We start from the raw sequence: 12,638 nt of genomic DNA, 5'->3' as shown, positions 1-12,638 counted from the left end.
TCTTTTATTCAACATACATTGAATCCTACCCTCATACATATGTCTATTATTTATTTTTATTTCTTCTTTTGTCAGTTGCCTGTTTAGGTCAATTGTGAATCTTTGAAATTAGATTGCTCACTTTTTTTTCCCTACTGATTTGTAGGGTTAACTTTATTCTGTCATGGGTGTTGTAAATAGTGTTTTGTTTTTCACTTTGGCTTTTTATTAGTTTTTTGAAATATGGAATTTCAAATAGTAAACAATGTTGACTTCACAGTCTCAATTACTGAGCACTGATTTTCTAAATAAAGCATCATTTGGCATTCACTTGTGAATTTCTGAAAATGGCAATTACAGTCTCTGATATCTGCTCTGATATTATTTTTAGTTTTAAGGAGAGTCTGAGTTCATACACATTAAGATATGAAATTTTTATGGTAAGAAAAGCAATAAACGAAAATAAGGTATTATGGTCGATTATTTCTCAAAAATATAATAAGTACAGTATTTGAATTTTTAAACAGAGTTTAGCCAGCATTTATTTAGTGACTATAACCAGTCATTGCTACCATCTCTTGTCTCAATGACTGGATTATCTCTCAGAATGATCTTTCTCTTTTCATTCCTATCTATGGCTCAGCAACCAGAACCATTCTTTAGAAAGCATAAATACAATGTTATCCACTGCTCTCAATTCTCCAGTGGATTCCCATCTTTGAACAAATTCAAAGTACCTTCCTTGGCCAAGCAGCTCACAGTCTGAGCCCTACTCGTCTCTGTGGCCTCATATTTTTATGAGGTAAGCGTATGTTAACCTTGTCCATGCAGTTTACTTGGACTGTAGGTGGTCCACTTAGGTGACATTTGTTTGTAGCTGTAGCTGGGAAATCCAAATGTTCAGTAACTGGAGAACTTGGGGCATGTGAGAAGTTGTAGCTGCTGAATCTGGAGCAGCTGTTAGAATCTAGTAGAGCCACTCACTGGGATGGAGGCTGGTTCAGTTTTAGGTGCTCACTGATGGTTAAACGAGGACAATTCTCAGTGGGTAGTTCTTGCTGCATGTCTCCACCCCACTTAGGATCAGAGGACACCTGCTCAGACAGGATTTCTGGGAACACCTGTTCTGACTTGATACACCCTTCTCAACATCCTCGGCTTTCCTCACTGTGCTATTCTCATTCGAATGGTCATGGTTAACCTGTTTTTGGGAACTTACAACTAGAACTTTAGGTACACTACTGTATCCCAAGGCTTGAAACTTAGTAGGCATTTGGTTAATGTTTGTGGAAAGGATGTTGCTAGAGTTCCATATACGCATTAATTGCTAATACTATTAATATTAACTCATAAGAATATTAAACAAGTCACAGAGAATTTATAATTATGAAGGGTATTGAGGGATTAAGAAATGACAGAATATGGGCTCCAAAAGAGTCATGTGAGAAAATACCATACTTTTGTTTACCTAAGCATAAATATGTAAATTATTGCAGATATGTATGATCCTTCTCTATCAAAACTTGCAGCCAGCTTCCACTGTGTTTTGCGACACCATACAGCAATGTATCCAGGGGATGAAGGAAGTGGTTTGGGTCCCAAGTCTCAGCATTGGAAAGAACGATGGAGGTCAGCTTTATTCACTGGTAGCTTCTCTACTCAAAGGAGTTTCTTGAAGTTGATTTACTTCCTTTTCTGTCTAACAAATCAATCCCCAGATTCTTCAAATGTTCCTCTAGGACATATTTTACACAATGCCCTATGCTGCCCACACTTTTAGTATTTGAGGATCTCTCCTCAAATGTGGAACCCAGAATGAAGCACTGAGTACAGTGGGCCTCTGCATCCCATCCCTCTGCTCATGTTAATCTCAAACACAGACAATGGTCATTTTCCCATTCAATTATTGTCTACAGCCATTGTCTATATTTGCATTAAACTAGGGTTTTTTGTTTTTTACTTGTTAAACTTCTTATTGGGTGAAGTATTAAGTCTTTTTATTGTAATGTAAATTTAAAATATGTTATCTTTTAAAATTAAAAAAGACAAAGGGAGAAGAAAAGAGTGTAGGAGGGAGAAAGGGGGAGAGAGGAAGGGAGGGTGGAAGGCAACATTATTGTTTTCTTAGACTTGTATCTACAAACCATATTGAATCTTTTAAAAAAATAATTAAAAATTTTAAAAACTTAACATTGATTCCATGTAACCATGAACATGTATATTTATCTAAAGAAAGACTTTGCATATTTCTCTGATGGTTTGATATTATTTGTTTTATCCCATCGTCCTGCCAAGTTTTCTCAGTATTCAGCAGCTTGCCTGCATGTTTACAATAATCATTTTTCTGTCTCCTTCTGAAAAGTTTATTAAAAACTGTTGAGTAAGAGCAGGGTCACAAGTCCTCCACATGTCCAGCAGGTTGGGTTTAGTTATTCAGTCACCACCATGTTAGTATTTATCTGCCTTAATACCATTCAGCCACAAGTCTCTGTCTTGTTTCAGGACTTTGTGAGAAAAAGGTACCTACTGGTCATTGAAATCAACAATACTATTTGTCTATCATTCTCTTCATTGGGCTACAGTGACTTCACCAGTGAAGGAAATGGGGCCAGTTTGCAATAATCTGATTCAAGTCAACATTTGTCTACCCTTAGTAATTATCACTTTCATGTTTTGTTTTCATAGTTAATATATTTAATTATTTAATCTAAAATTTTATTAAGGTTGCCTCTGGTTTTGTTTTGTTGTTGTTGTTTTTTTCAAGTCATTCTCATCTCCTTTTTGGAAATCAGATTATCTGTCTTTGTCACCTGCTTTTTTCTTTTCCAGGAATATCAAAAATTGTATCTTAGGGTTCCATAGTAGCATCTGCAGGCTATTTTAAAAGCATAAACATTTAGACTTAGCTTTATTTAAAATAACTAAGTACTGTCTTTGTAGATCTTTACTTTTCTGGCAATCACGTTGTTATAATTCATTTAATAGACTTTGAACATATAAGTGATTATGTCCTCTGTGCTAAGGATATAGTTGTGCACACAAATTTACAGTAAAATGAGGGAGACACAAATGGACGGGAAGTGGTCACAGAGTAAAATCATCCCTAAGAGTGTAATAGGAGCCCCAGGTATGGCAGGGAATTCTGGGACTGGTGGTGGCAACACATTATCAGATTTGTATTTTGGAAAGATCCTGCTGGCCTTATTTGAGAATGGAGCTTCTCAATCTGGAATGTGCATTGGAGTGCCTAGGGCAGATTCTGACTCAACATCTCTGAAGGGCGTGCTGAGATTCTGAGGTTCTGTTTCCAATATGCTCCCAGGTGAGGCTGATGCTGATGGCTCATGGACTACATGCTGAGGAGCAAGGCTGCAGAGAGGGATTAGACAACAGCTTACCAGTAAAGAGCTGGGTTGCAAGGCTGTTGCAAGAATCTGGGAAGAAGATGACCAAGATACAAATTGGAGGACACTTACTTCATTCTTTGAAGTTTATAGATTGAGCAACTTTGCAAATTAATATGTATGTTAACAAGATGTTCATATTTTCCTCTCATCTCTCAACAACAATACAGGTTAAATTAAGGAAAGAGGGAAGGAGAGTTGGCTTTCCATCTTAGTTCTTAGTAACTGGTCTGGAGCTTTGGCCTGCATTAGGCTGAGGCCTTAGTTATCTCATCTCATCTGTAAGATGAGAAGTTGGTTGAAATGGATGGAATTGTATGCCTGCCAAGATTCTTGTGTTGAAGTCTTTACCCTCATGCCTCAGAATATGACCTTATTTGGAAATAGTGTTTTTGCAGATGTAGTGAGTTAAGGTGATGTCATATTGGAAAAAGATAGCCCCCTAACCCATTGGACTGGAGTCCTTATAGAAAGGGAATATTTGGGGGCTGGTGTTGTAGTATAGTGGGTAAAGCCACTGCTTACAATGCCTGCATTTCATATGGGGTTTGGATCATCTCCCAGCTGCTCCACTTCTGATCTAGCTCTCTGCTAATGGCTTGGGAAAGCAGTGGAAGATGGCTCAAATGCTTGAGTCCCCTGCTAGAGATGTGGACGAAGTTGCTAGTTCCTGGATTTGGCCTGGCCCAGCCCCAGTTGTTGCAGCCATCTGGGGGAGTGTGCCAAAAGGTGGATGATCTCTCATTGTCTCCCTCTCTCTCTGTAACTCTAATTTTTAAATAAATAAATAAATAAATGGGGGGTGGGATTTGGACACGGATAAAGAAACAGGGAGAGAGTAAGGAGAAGTTCAGAGTTTGATGCCACAAACCAAGGAGCTGCCAGAAGGAAGGAGAGAGACTTGACAGGGGCAGAGCCTTCCCTGGCACCTTCACATGTAGGGGCTCTGTGGATACCTTGGATTCAGATTTCTACCCTCCAGAACTGGGAGACAATGAATTCTGTTGTTCTCACCCACTCTGCTTGTTGCACATTATTACAGTGGCCCTAGCAAGCCAATATACTGATGTACATCTTTAGGTGTGACACACTGTTCAACACATGTCCTATAGAAAAATCAGACCAGGGACCAACACTGTGATGCAGCAGCATCAGCCACTGCATGCAGGGATGGCATCTCATATCAGAGCACTGGTTCAAGTCCTGGCTCCTGCACTTCCAATTCAGCTCCCTGCTAATGCACCTGGGAAAGCAGCAGAGGATGGCTCAAGTCCCCCTCTGTCTCATGTCTACTTATGCTCTCTTTACAGATTTCTACTAAGGTGTTTGACTGATTCAACCCAAAGACAATACCAACTTGAGGACTCACCTTGAGGTTGTAAACACTGTGGGGGAGACAGATTCTAGGACATACAAGATAGTGGTGGATCTCTCCTTATCCCAGTAACATTAGGCCTGCTGAGAACTATTTTTTGTTGAATCATACCAGGATATTTATCAAAGCATGTTAATTAGCTACACTGTGTCATCCTGTTGGATGCATAAAGTTCTTAGAAAGCAGATACAAAGAAAATCGGTGTCATGGATGATACAGACTATTTTAGTTTAGAACTGTGTTTCAATTTATAATTAATTGAGGCAGGTCGTGGTGCAGTAGGTTAAGCTGCCACTTGGAAAGCCTGCAACCCATAATGAATTAAGTGCCAGTTTAAGTCCTGGCTATGTCACTTCTGATCAACTCCCTGCTAATGTGACTAGGAAGCAGTAGATGCTGGTTTAAGTACTTGAGTCCCTGCCACCCTTGTGGGAGACTTGGTTAGAGTTCCTGTCTTGTGGCTTCAGCCTGGTCAAGCCCTAGCTATAGTGACCATTTAGAGACTGCACTAGTGAATATAATTTCTTTCTTTCTCCCTTCCTCTCTCATTCTCACTCTGCCTTTCTAATAAATGAAGTAAATCTTAAAATAATTTACAATTAATTAGCTGATTTAATGTACTCTTATTTCCTAGCTTTTGAAATTTAAATATAAAGAGGAAGATATGACATCTTCTCACATAAAGTATTTCTTCCTATTAAAAAAACAAACAACAACAAGATCTCCTCTCCATCCTCATATTAATAGCATATTAAGCTTGATACCCCTGGAAAAAAACAGTAGTTTTAGTAGTTTTGAATAAAATGAAGCTAACAAAATACTTAAAGAGGAAATTGAGTTAATAAAGTCTTAATGTAATCTTTCAGGTAGAAGATCTGAACTGGGTATCCAAAATAATCTTATTTACTTTTCATGATAGTGATGGAAATTTGACAGATATTGAAATAATCACTAACCTTATTACAGTCTCTTAGTTTTCTCATCTACAAAGCAGAAAACTTGCATTCTAGGCATAGGAGATAAAAGGGATGGCAAACATTTCATAGAAAGAGATTTGATTGGTTTGAGTAAGCATTTTGAAGATCATAGTCACTGGAAAGGTACTTTACATACTCTTTTTTCTTATTTAATCTTCCTAACAACCCTGCTAGTTAGGTGTTGTTTTATAACCAATTTATATATATAGAATCTGAGGCCAGGGAGATCAATCCACATTTCCAATGTCAAAGGCCAATATGAAACAGAGCTGATATTCAAACTCACATCTCTCAGCCCTGTAAGGGTCCCAAATGTGAGCCAGACATGGGAACTCTGGGTTCAGGGATTAAGGGTGGAGCAGTAAAACCTATTTGCTTTTTATGTTTTTTTTTTTTTTTAAAGACTTTTATTATTTATTTGAAAGACTAAGTGACAGAAATAGAGAGACAGACAGAATGAGAGAGATCTTCCATCTGCTGGTTCACTTCCCAAATGATTGCTACTGAGATTTCTGGCCAGGCTGAAGCCAGGAGCCCATGCCTCCATCTGGATCTCCTACATGGGTGGTAAGAGCCCAGGCACTTCCTCTTTCACTGCCTTCCCAGATACATGAGCAGAGAGCAGCCAGCCTGGAATTACAGCCCAGGACCCCCACTTGCCTTTCTGAAGCCGTTGTGGAGCCTGTTCATTGTAATCCTGGTCTTGATGACCTTGACCCAGTAGGCTTCCAGCTACATCCCAAATCTTAATTTCTGAGGACCTGCCAGGTGTCTTTGATGGAAGTCAAGTATAGTCACTATTGCTTTCCATACCTATATTCAATTATGCCCTCATATTTTTGTTTGTGTGTATATTTTTTTATTTGTCAGCGTGTGGATTTTTGAAATAGAGGAAAGACCTGAAGAAATAATCTTAGGAGGGAACAGCCATGATTGACTCACTATCACTTACATAAGAAAGGCAGGTCTAGTAACTTTTCGCCTTTCGTGAATCACCAAAACTCCGCGGAGAAGAGCTGCTCACACCCTTCTGAGACAAGCCTCTAGTGAATTCTAGAGATCTATGTGTCCTCCCTCCAGTGTGACTGCGATAAGTTTGGAAGGGAAGGAAGGTACTTAACTACCCTCTGAAAGCCCTGCTCAGTGGAAGATCCGATGTTAGCAAGAGTAAGTGAAAACCTTACACGTTATGATATATTGTTCCTCCCACTCCTTTAATTTATAACAAGTTGCCTACCAGCCCTCCTCCTCTACCCCTCTATAATACATTACCACACGTGGCCTATTAGCACGCAGATGAGGAGAAGCTGCAGTTCTCCATTAATATTTATAAATGTCACATTGCTCATATTTCCCATCTATTTGGAAAATCAGCCCGAGTAATTAAGAAGAATGGGGAATTATAAAGAAGAAAAATATCAGGAAAACAGTGCACATGGAAGTTATCAACACTATTTTAATTCATTTGTAGCATCTTAATGACTTAATTTTCCACAAATTGCATTTTTTTAAATGTAAATTTCTGGGTTAAAAAAAAAAACACAAAACTTCATTATCAGCCAAGCGAAACATATTTCTCAAGCTGCAAACTTACATGTTCGGCTTCTCCGCAAGATGTCGAAAATGTTTACCTCCAATGATTTTCACCATGATCTTGGGCATTGCATCTGAGCCCTGAGGATTCTTCCAGTGCAAAGACATGATATTTCTCACAACTTCTTCAAATCTGGGGAGTAGAAAATGAGCAAATTATTTCTTTTGGCTTTTCATGCGGCAACTTGCAGCAGTCTTGTCAACAACAACAAAAACAGTGTTTACAGCACCACGTGCTTGCCAATGAAGGAGTTTGAACACACCATTTTGGTATATTGACCATGGAAGTTAGTCACTTGATAGGGGCTGATATTGTGTAACGTGTGGCCAGTAAGACATCTTATATGGGCACTTGTTTGTGTCCTGGCTGCTCCACTTCTGATCTAGCTCCCTGCTATGGCCTGGAAAAAGCAGTGGAAGATGGCCCAAGTGTCTGGGCCTCTGTCACCCACATGGGAGACCCGGCTCCTGGCTTCAGCCTGGACTACCGCTGCTTGTTGCAAACATCTGGGGAGTGAACCAGTGGATGGACAATCTCTCTCTCTCTGACTCTTTCAAATAAATAAATAAATAAACAAATCTTTTTTTAAAGGCATTTGATCAATAGGAGGTGTAAAAAACTCACTGATCTTTCTGTGGTTTCTAAATAGCAGAAGCTGAAACTACCATGTGAAAGATGTACCATCCTTATCCTCAAGGATGAGCAGCTGAGATGGAATTCTGGACAGACATTGTTAACGCTTATGTTTTAAGTCTCTCCACATCATTTAGTTATTGCATTACAACTTACTGTTCTTTGTCTTATATTCAGACTATAAATAACTGAATCTGAGTTTTTTTTTTGGGGGGGTGCAGTTCAGCTACTTATAAGGACTCTTGGGCTGGCGCCGTGGCTCACTTGGTTAATCCTCCCCTGTGGCACGGGCATCCCATATGGGTGCCAGGTTCTAGTCCCGGTTGTTCCTCTTCCGGTCCAGCTCTCTGCTGTGGCCCAGGAGGGCAGTGGAGGATGGCGCAGGTGCTTGGGCCCTGCACCCGCGTGGGAGACCAGGAAGAAACACCTAGCTCCTGGCTTTGGATTGGTGCAGCGCAGGCTGTAGTGGCCATTCAGGGGGCGGCGAACCAACAGAAGGAAGACCTTTCTCTCTGTGGCTCTCTCTCACTATCTATATCTCTACCTGTCAAAAAAAAAAAAAAAAAAAGGACTCTTGTGCCATGTAAAACTTGAAGATTTATATTCTTTTTTCTTGTTAATCGGTTAATCTCAGATCCAGTTAGGGCCCTCAAAGCATGTAGTATGCTACATTATCTCACTATTTGTAATAAAGGTATGAGCAAAACACTTTTAATTACTATTATTCTTGACTCACAGTTGGAGGAATGGGTATAATGTAGAAATGTAACTTACTCAACATCCCAGAACCAATAATGAACAGAGCTGGCTGCCCCACCCAAGAAGTGTGCAAAACAAATCTACTGGGGCATTAGATGATCAAATGCGGCCCTTGTGGGGTCCCCGAGGAGGCTGAGGCATTAATAGGAGATATGAATATTCCATATTCAGAGTGCTCTGATGCTCAGTTTCCCCTTTACAAAACCAGGATGATTTCAGCTAGGCTCTCAGGTGAAGGAGAGCGTAACTCAACAGGGAGACAATGTGTTTGAAGCAGCTCTTCTGGCAGGAAAGAGGGAATGGTTATCACCATCAGTTTCTGCAACAATCCAAGCAATCGGAAATTGAGATTTTGCATGACATAAGCACTGATTGTTTAAATAGGTCCTATGCTAATGGTGACACACAGTTCTCTAAACCTGGCCACAAGCTAAACACTTTTTAATAAGGGCTCTTTTAAGACTGAAAGGCCTTTGGAAATCATCATGATCCGAATCCACAGAGTTGAACACTTGCTCTGTGAGTGACCTCCTGCGAATCTGCAACCTCCGGGAAACTGCCTGGAAACTTCAAGGCCCAGAATTAGTTAAGGTTATGTCCCCTCCCTGCCCAGCAGCTGCATGTCAGCCCTGAGCTCAGTCTTACCGCTAGGGTGACGTGTCCCGACCGAGGGGTTCACAGGTGTGCAGTCCTTGCCTTGCCCAGGAACCCACGCGGGGGGACCGGGTGGACAGGCACGGGGCGTGGCGACCCGATCCCAGGAATCTGATCAATCACAGCGCCCTGCTCCAGGGCTCAGGCTGCTCCCCCCTCGTCGCTAAGGACGCAGAGGGCTGTTGCTGGAAGGCTGTAGCTGGGCGGGGACCACCACCTGAGCCAGGAGGCGGGCCCTTCTCTGTCTCAGTCTGGAGAGCGACTGCTGACTGGCAAACAGCCCAGATCTTCACAAATCTGTGCATTCCCAGTAATGCAAATATCAACCAGAGCCTTTCTAGATGCGCATCTTGCTCACCGGGTAGCCGCCTTTCTCTTTAGGCTTCAGTTCCCTTTGTGAGATTCGCACATAGCTGGGGATCTTACCCTGTGGGTTTGAATTCAGGCGTCTCCCTGCCACCCCTGAATGGATCGTGGAAATCCCTTTTTTGAGACTCAGTTTTCTCATTTGTAAAAAGAAGCAACATGGGCCCAAAAATGAGTTGGTGATGAAATAAGAATAAAATGATAATAATAACTTTGAGTGCCACCCATATACTAGATACCTTATTTAAGCAAGCCATTACCTTGTAAGTTAACAGTTACCAATAAAATAATTTTATTTAAAGACGAAGAAAATGAGACTATGTATGTTACGAAATTACTCAAGGCTGCATAGAGGCAAGGGAGAGGCAAGATTCCAATATAGATCTGTATCACTTCAATTCCCAGGTGCTTCTGATTCTGCTAAAAGGTGTCAGGAAAATGTGGGTAAAGGCAGTTTGACTACAAAACGGTTTAGTTAATGGCAGTAGCAGCTGTCTTAGCATGCACACCTCCTGCCTCCCACCCTCTAGCTGTTTAGCCATTTCCTGGATGAGCTCCTGGCAGGTGCAGCCAGAGAGGGGCACAGCACTGGACTCCCCTCCAGGGGCTCACCCTGTAGTGGCTGAGACACACCGCGTACCGCGTATTCTATCACATGCAGAGTGCCACTGCAGTAGAGGAGAAAGGGCAGCTCTCTTTCTCCCCTGCAGCCCAGCCTTCCCATTGCTGTGAGATCAGTCTTCCCAAAGCCCAGCTCTCACAGAGTCCCTCCTCTACTCACAAGTCTCCAGGATCTCATCCAGTCCCAAAGAATGTTTCTGCTTTCTGGGGATTCCACATTCTGACCTCACGCTGTATCCCTAGCTGGATCTGCCACTACTCCGAGGCTTGTTCTGCTCCACCCAACTTGGTCTATTTGCCTTTCATTTCCCTGCCTCTGATCCTTTGTCATTCTGTTCCTACCATGCCATTCCAGTTCATCCCTGTGTCAGTCTACTTAGTTATTCCATTTTCTAACTTTTTAACCTAGAAACCTTTTATTTAAGGTATACAAACTTCATGCATTTCATATATATAAGGTTAGAAACAGTGATTCTTCCCACCCTATCCTACCTCCTGCCCACATTCTCACCCTTCTTCTTCCTCCCTCTCCTACTCCCACTCTTATTTTTTACAAAGATCTATTTTCAGTTAACTTTATACACATAAGATTAGTGCTGCACTAAGTAAAGAGTTCAACAAGTAGTATGAAAAAAATAAATAAAACTGTTCCTTAACAGCAGAGACAAGTGTTAGGAAAATGATGCAGTCTTATCTATGGCACGATCTACACCCTGACACCATCCTAGGCTCTAGCCCCTGCAGCCATTGCTGGAAGCCAGGTGGCCACATGGCCCAACCACCGCTGTCAAGCTCCACCCCCATCCTAATGGGGTCCGCTATTCCTACTTCCCTGCCCGCCCCCTGGAAAAGGGATGTTAGACCCCCTTCCCAGACACGTGCTCTCTTTTTACACATGGCTCTCTCTTGCTCTCTCTTCTCTGTGCTCTCTGCTCTCCTCTTCTTTCCCCCTCTCGTCTCTCTTCTCTCTGCTCTCTCTCTTCTCTCCTCAATAGCTCCTCTCCTCTCTGTCTCTCTCTTACGCTCTCCTTCTCCCTTTTTCCCTTCTTTGCCCTCCGGTCTGCTGGGTTTTCCCCCAATAAACCCTTTCCCTTACTCCGGTGTTTGGTGTGTTTTGTGACAACCTCACAACAAGGGCTGTTCAAAATCATTGGTTCTCAAAGTGTCAATTTCACTTCTATAGATTACCTTTTAGGTGCTCTCTTAGTTACTAAAGATTAGGGAGAACATATGGTATTTGTCTTTTGGGGACTGGCTTATTTCATTAAGTATAATGATTTCCAGGTGTATCCATTTTGCTGTAAACAACAGGATTCATTTTTTTTTTTACTGTTGTGTAGTATTCCATGGTGTACATAAACCATAATTTCTTTATCTAGTCTTCAGCTGATGGACATCTGGGTTGATTTCTGTGTCTTTGTTATTGTGAATTGAGTTGCAAGTTAGTCATCCTTTAGCTTTATCTCAAATAGTCAAAGGTATACACTTAGGAATCAGACATCTTGTATTCAAATGGTAGGCCTGTTATCTCACTCCAATCTTAGGCAAGTCACTTCATGTCTTTGTGCCTTACTTTCCTCTTCTGTACAATGAGAATGCGTTTTTGTAAGGATTAAGTGAGTTACCTAAGTAAAGCAGTTAGAAACATGCCTGACAAATAATGAACAATGTTTGCTATTGTCATTATTTGTCAAGAAGCTGAAGTGGATTTCAGAAGCTGAAAGTGGCTTCTTTATCCTATGTATAATCTGTGGTTTCTCTCTTAGAAAATACATCTTTCTATTTATTTATTTTGCATGTCAAATCTTTCTGGATGATATTTGTGGTTGGTTGCATAATGGCTCCCCCAAGATATTCACATCCTGACCTCCAGAACCTGTGAATGTTATCTGCTATGTCAAAAGGAACTTTGCAGATGTAATTAAGTTAAGACCTAGAGATGGAGAGATTATCCTGTCTTCCTCAGGGCCCCAAAGGTAACAGGAAATGGGGGCGGGAATTTCCCTGCAGAAGAGGCAGTAGAAGGCATGACAATGGAAGAGTGAGGGAGTGAACTGCAGTAGGGGTCATAAGTAGGGAATGCTGATGACTCCAGAAAGACTCTCTAGAAGTGTCCAGAAGGAACCAGCCCTGCTGACCACTTGATTTTAGCCCAGTGAGGTTGATCTTAGACATCTGGCCTACAAAACTGTCAGAGAATAAATGTGTGTTGGAATAAACACGTGTGTGGTAATTTACAGCAGCTATATAGTTTTATAACTTTTTAATTTTTTTTT

General features: G+C 41.2%; 1 protein-coding gene across 1 annotated transcript in view; it reads right to left on the bottom strand.

Annotated features, from left to right (window-relative positions):
* Positions 1-9,525, bottom strand: part of C7H1orf87 (chromosome 7 C1orf87 homolog) — an 83,445-nt gene extending 73,920 nt beyond the window's left edge. The window contains exons 1-2 of the mRNA XM_051856420.2: positions 9,367-9,525; positions 7,330-7,461 (exon numbers count right to left, since the gene is read on the bottom strand). Coding sequence (XP_051712380.2) covers positions 7,330-7,436 — 107 coding nt within the window. The 5' untranslated portion in view covers positions 7,437-7,461; positions 9,367-9,525. The remainder of the gene's footprint in view (positions 1-7,329; positions 7,462-9,366) is intronic.
* Positions 9,526-12,638: the final 3,113 nt, after the last annotated feature.

The sequence above is a fragment of the Oryctolagus cuniculus genome, chromosome 7 (genome assembly GCF_964237555.1).
Source record: "Oryctolagus cuniculus chromosome 7, mOryCun1.1, whole genome shotgun sequence".
NCBI lineage: Eukaryota > Metazoa > Chordata > Mammalia > Lagomorpha > Leporidae > Oryctolagus > Oryctolagus cuniculus.
The sequence above is the reverse complement of the archived record's forward strand: the minus strand, read 5'-3'. Positions and strand labels throughout refer to the sequence as shown.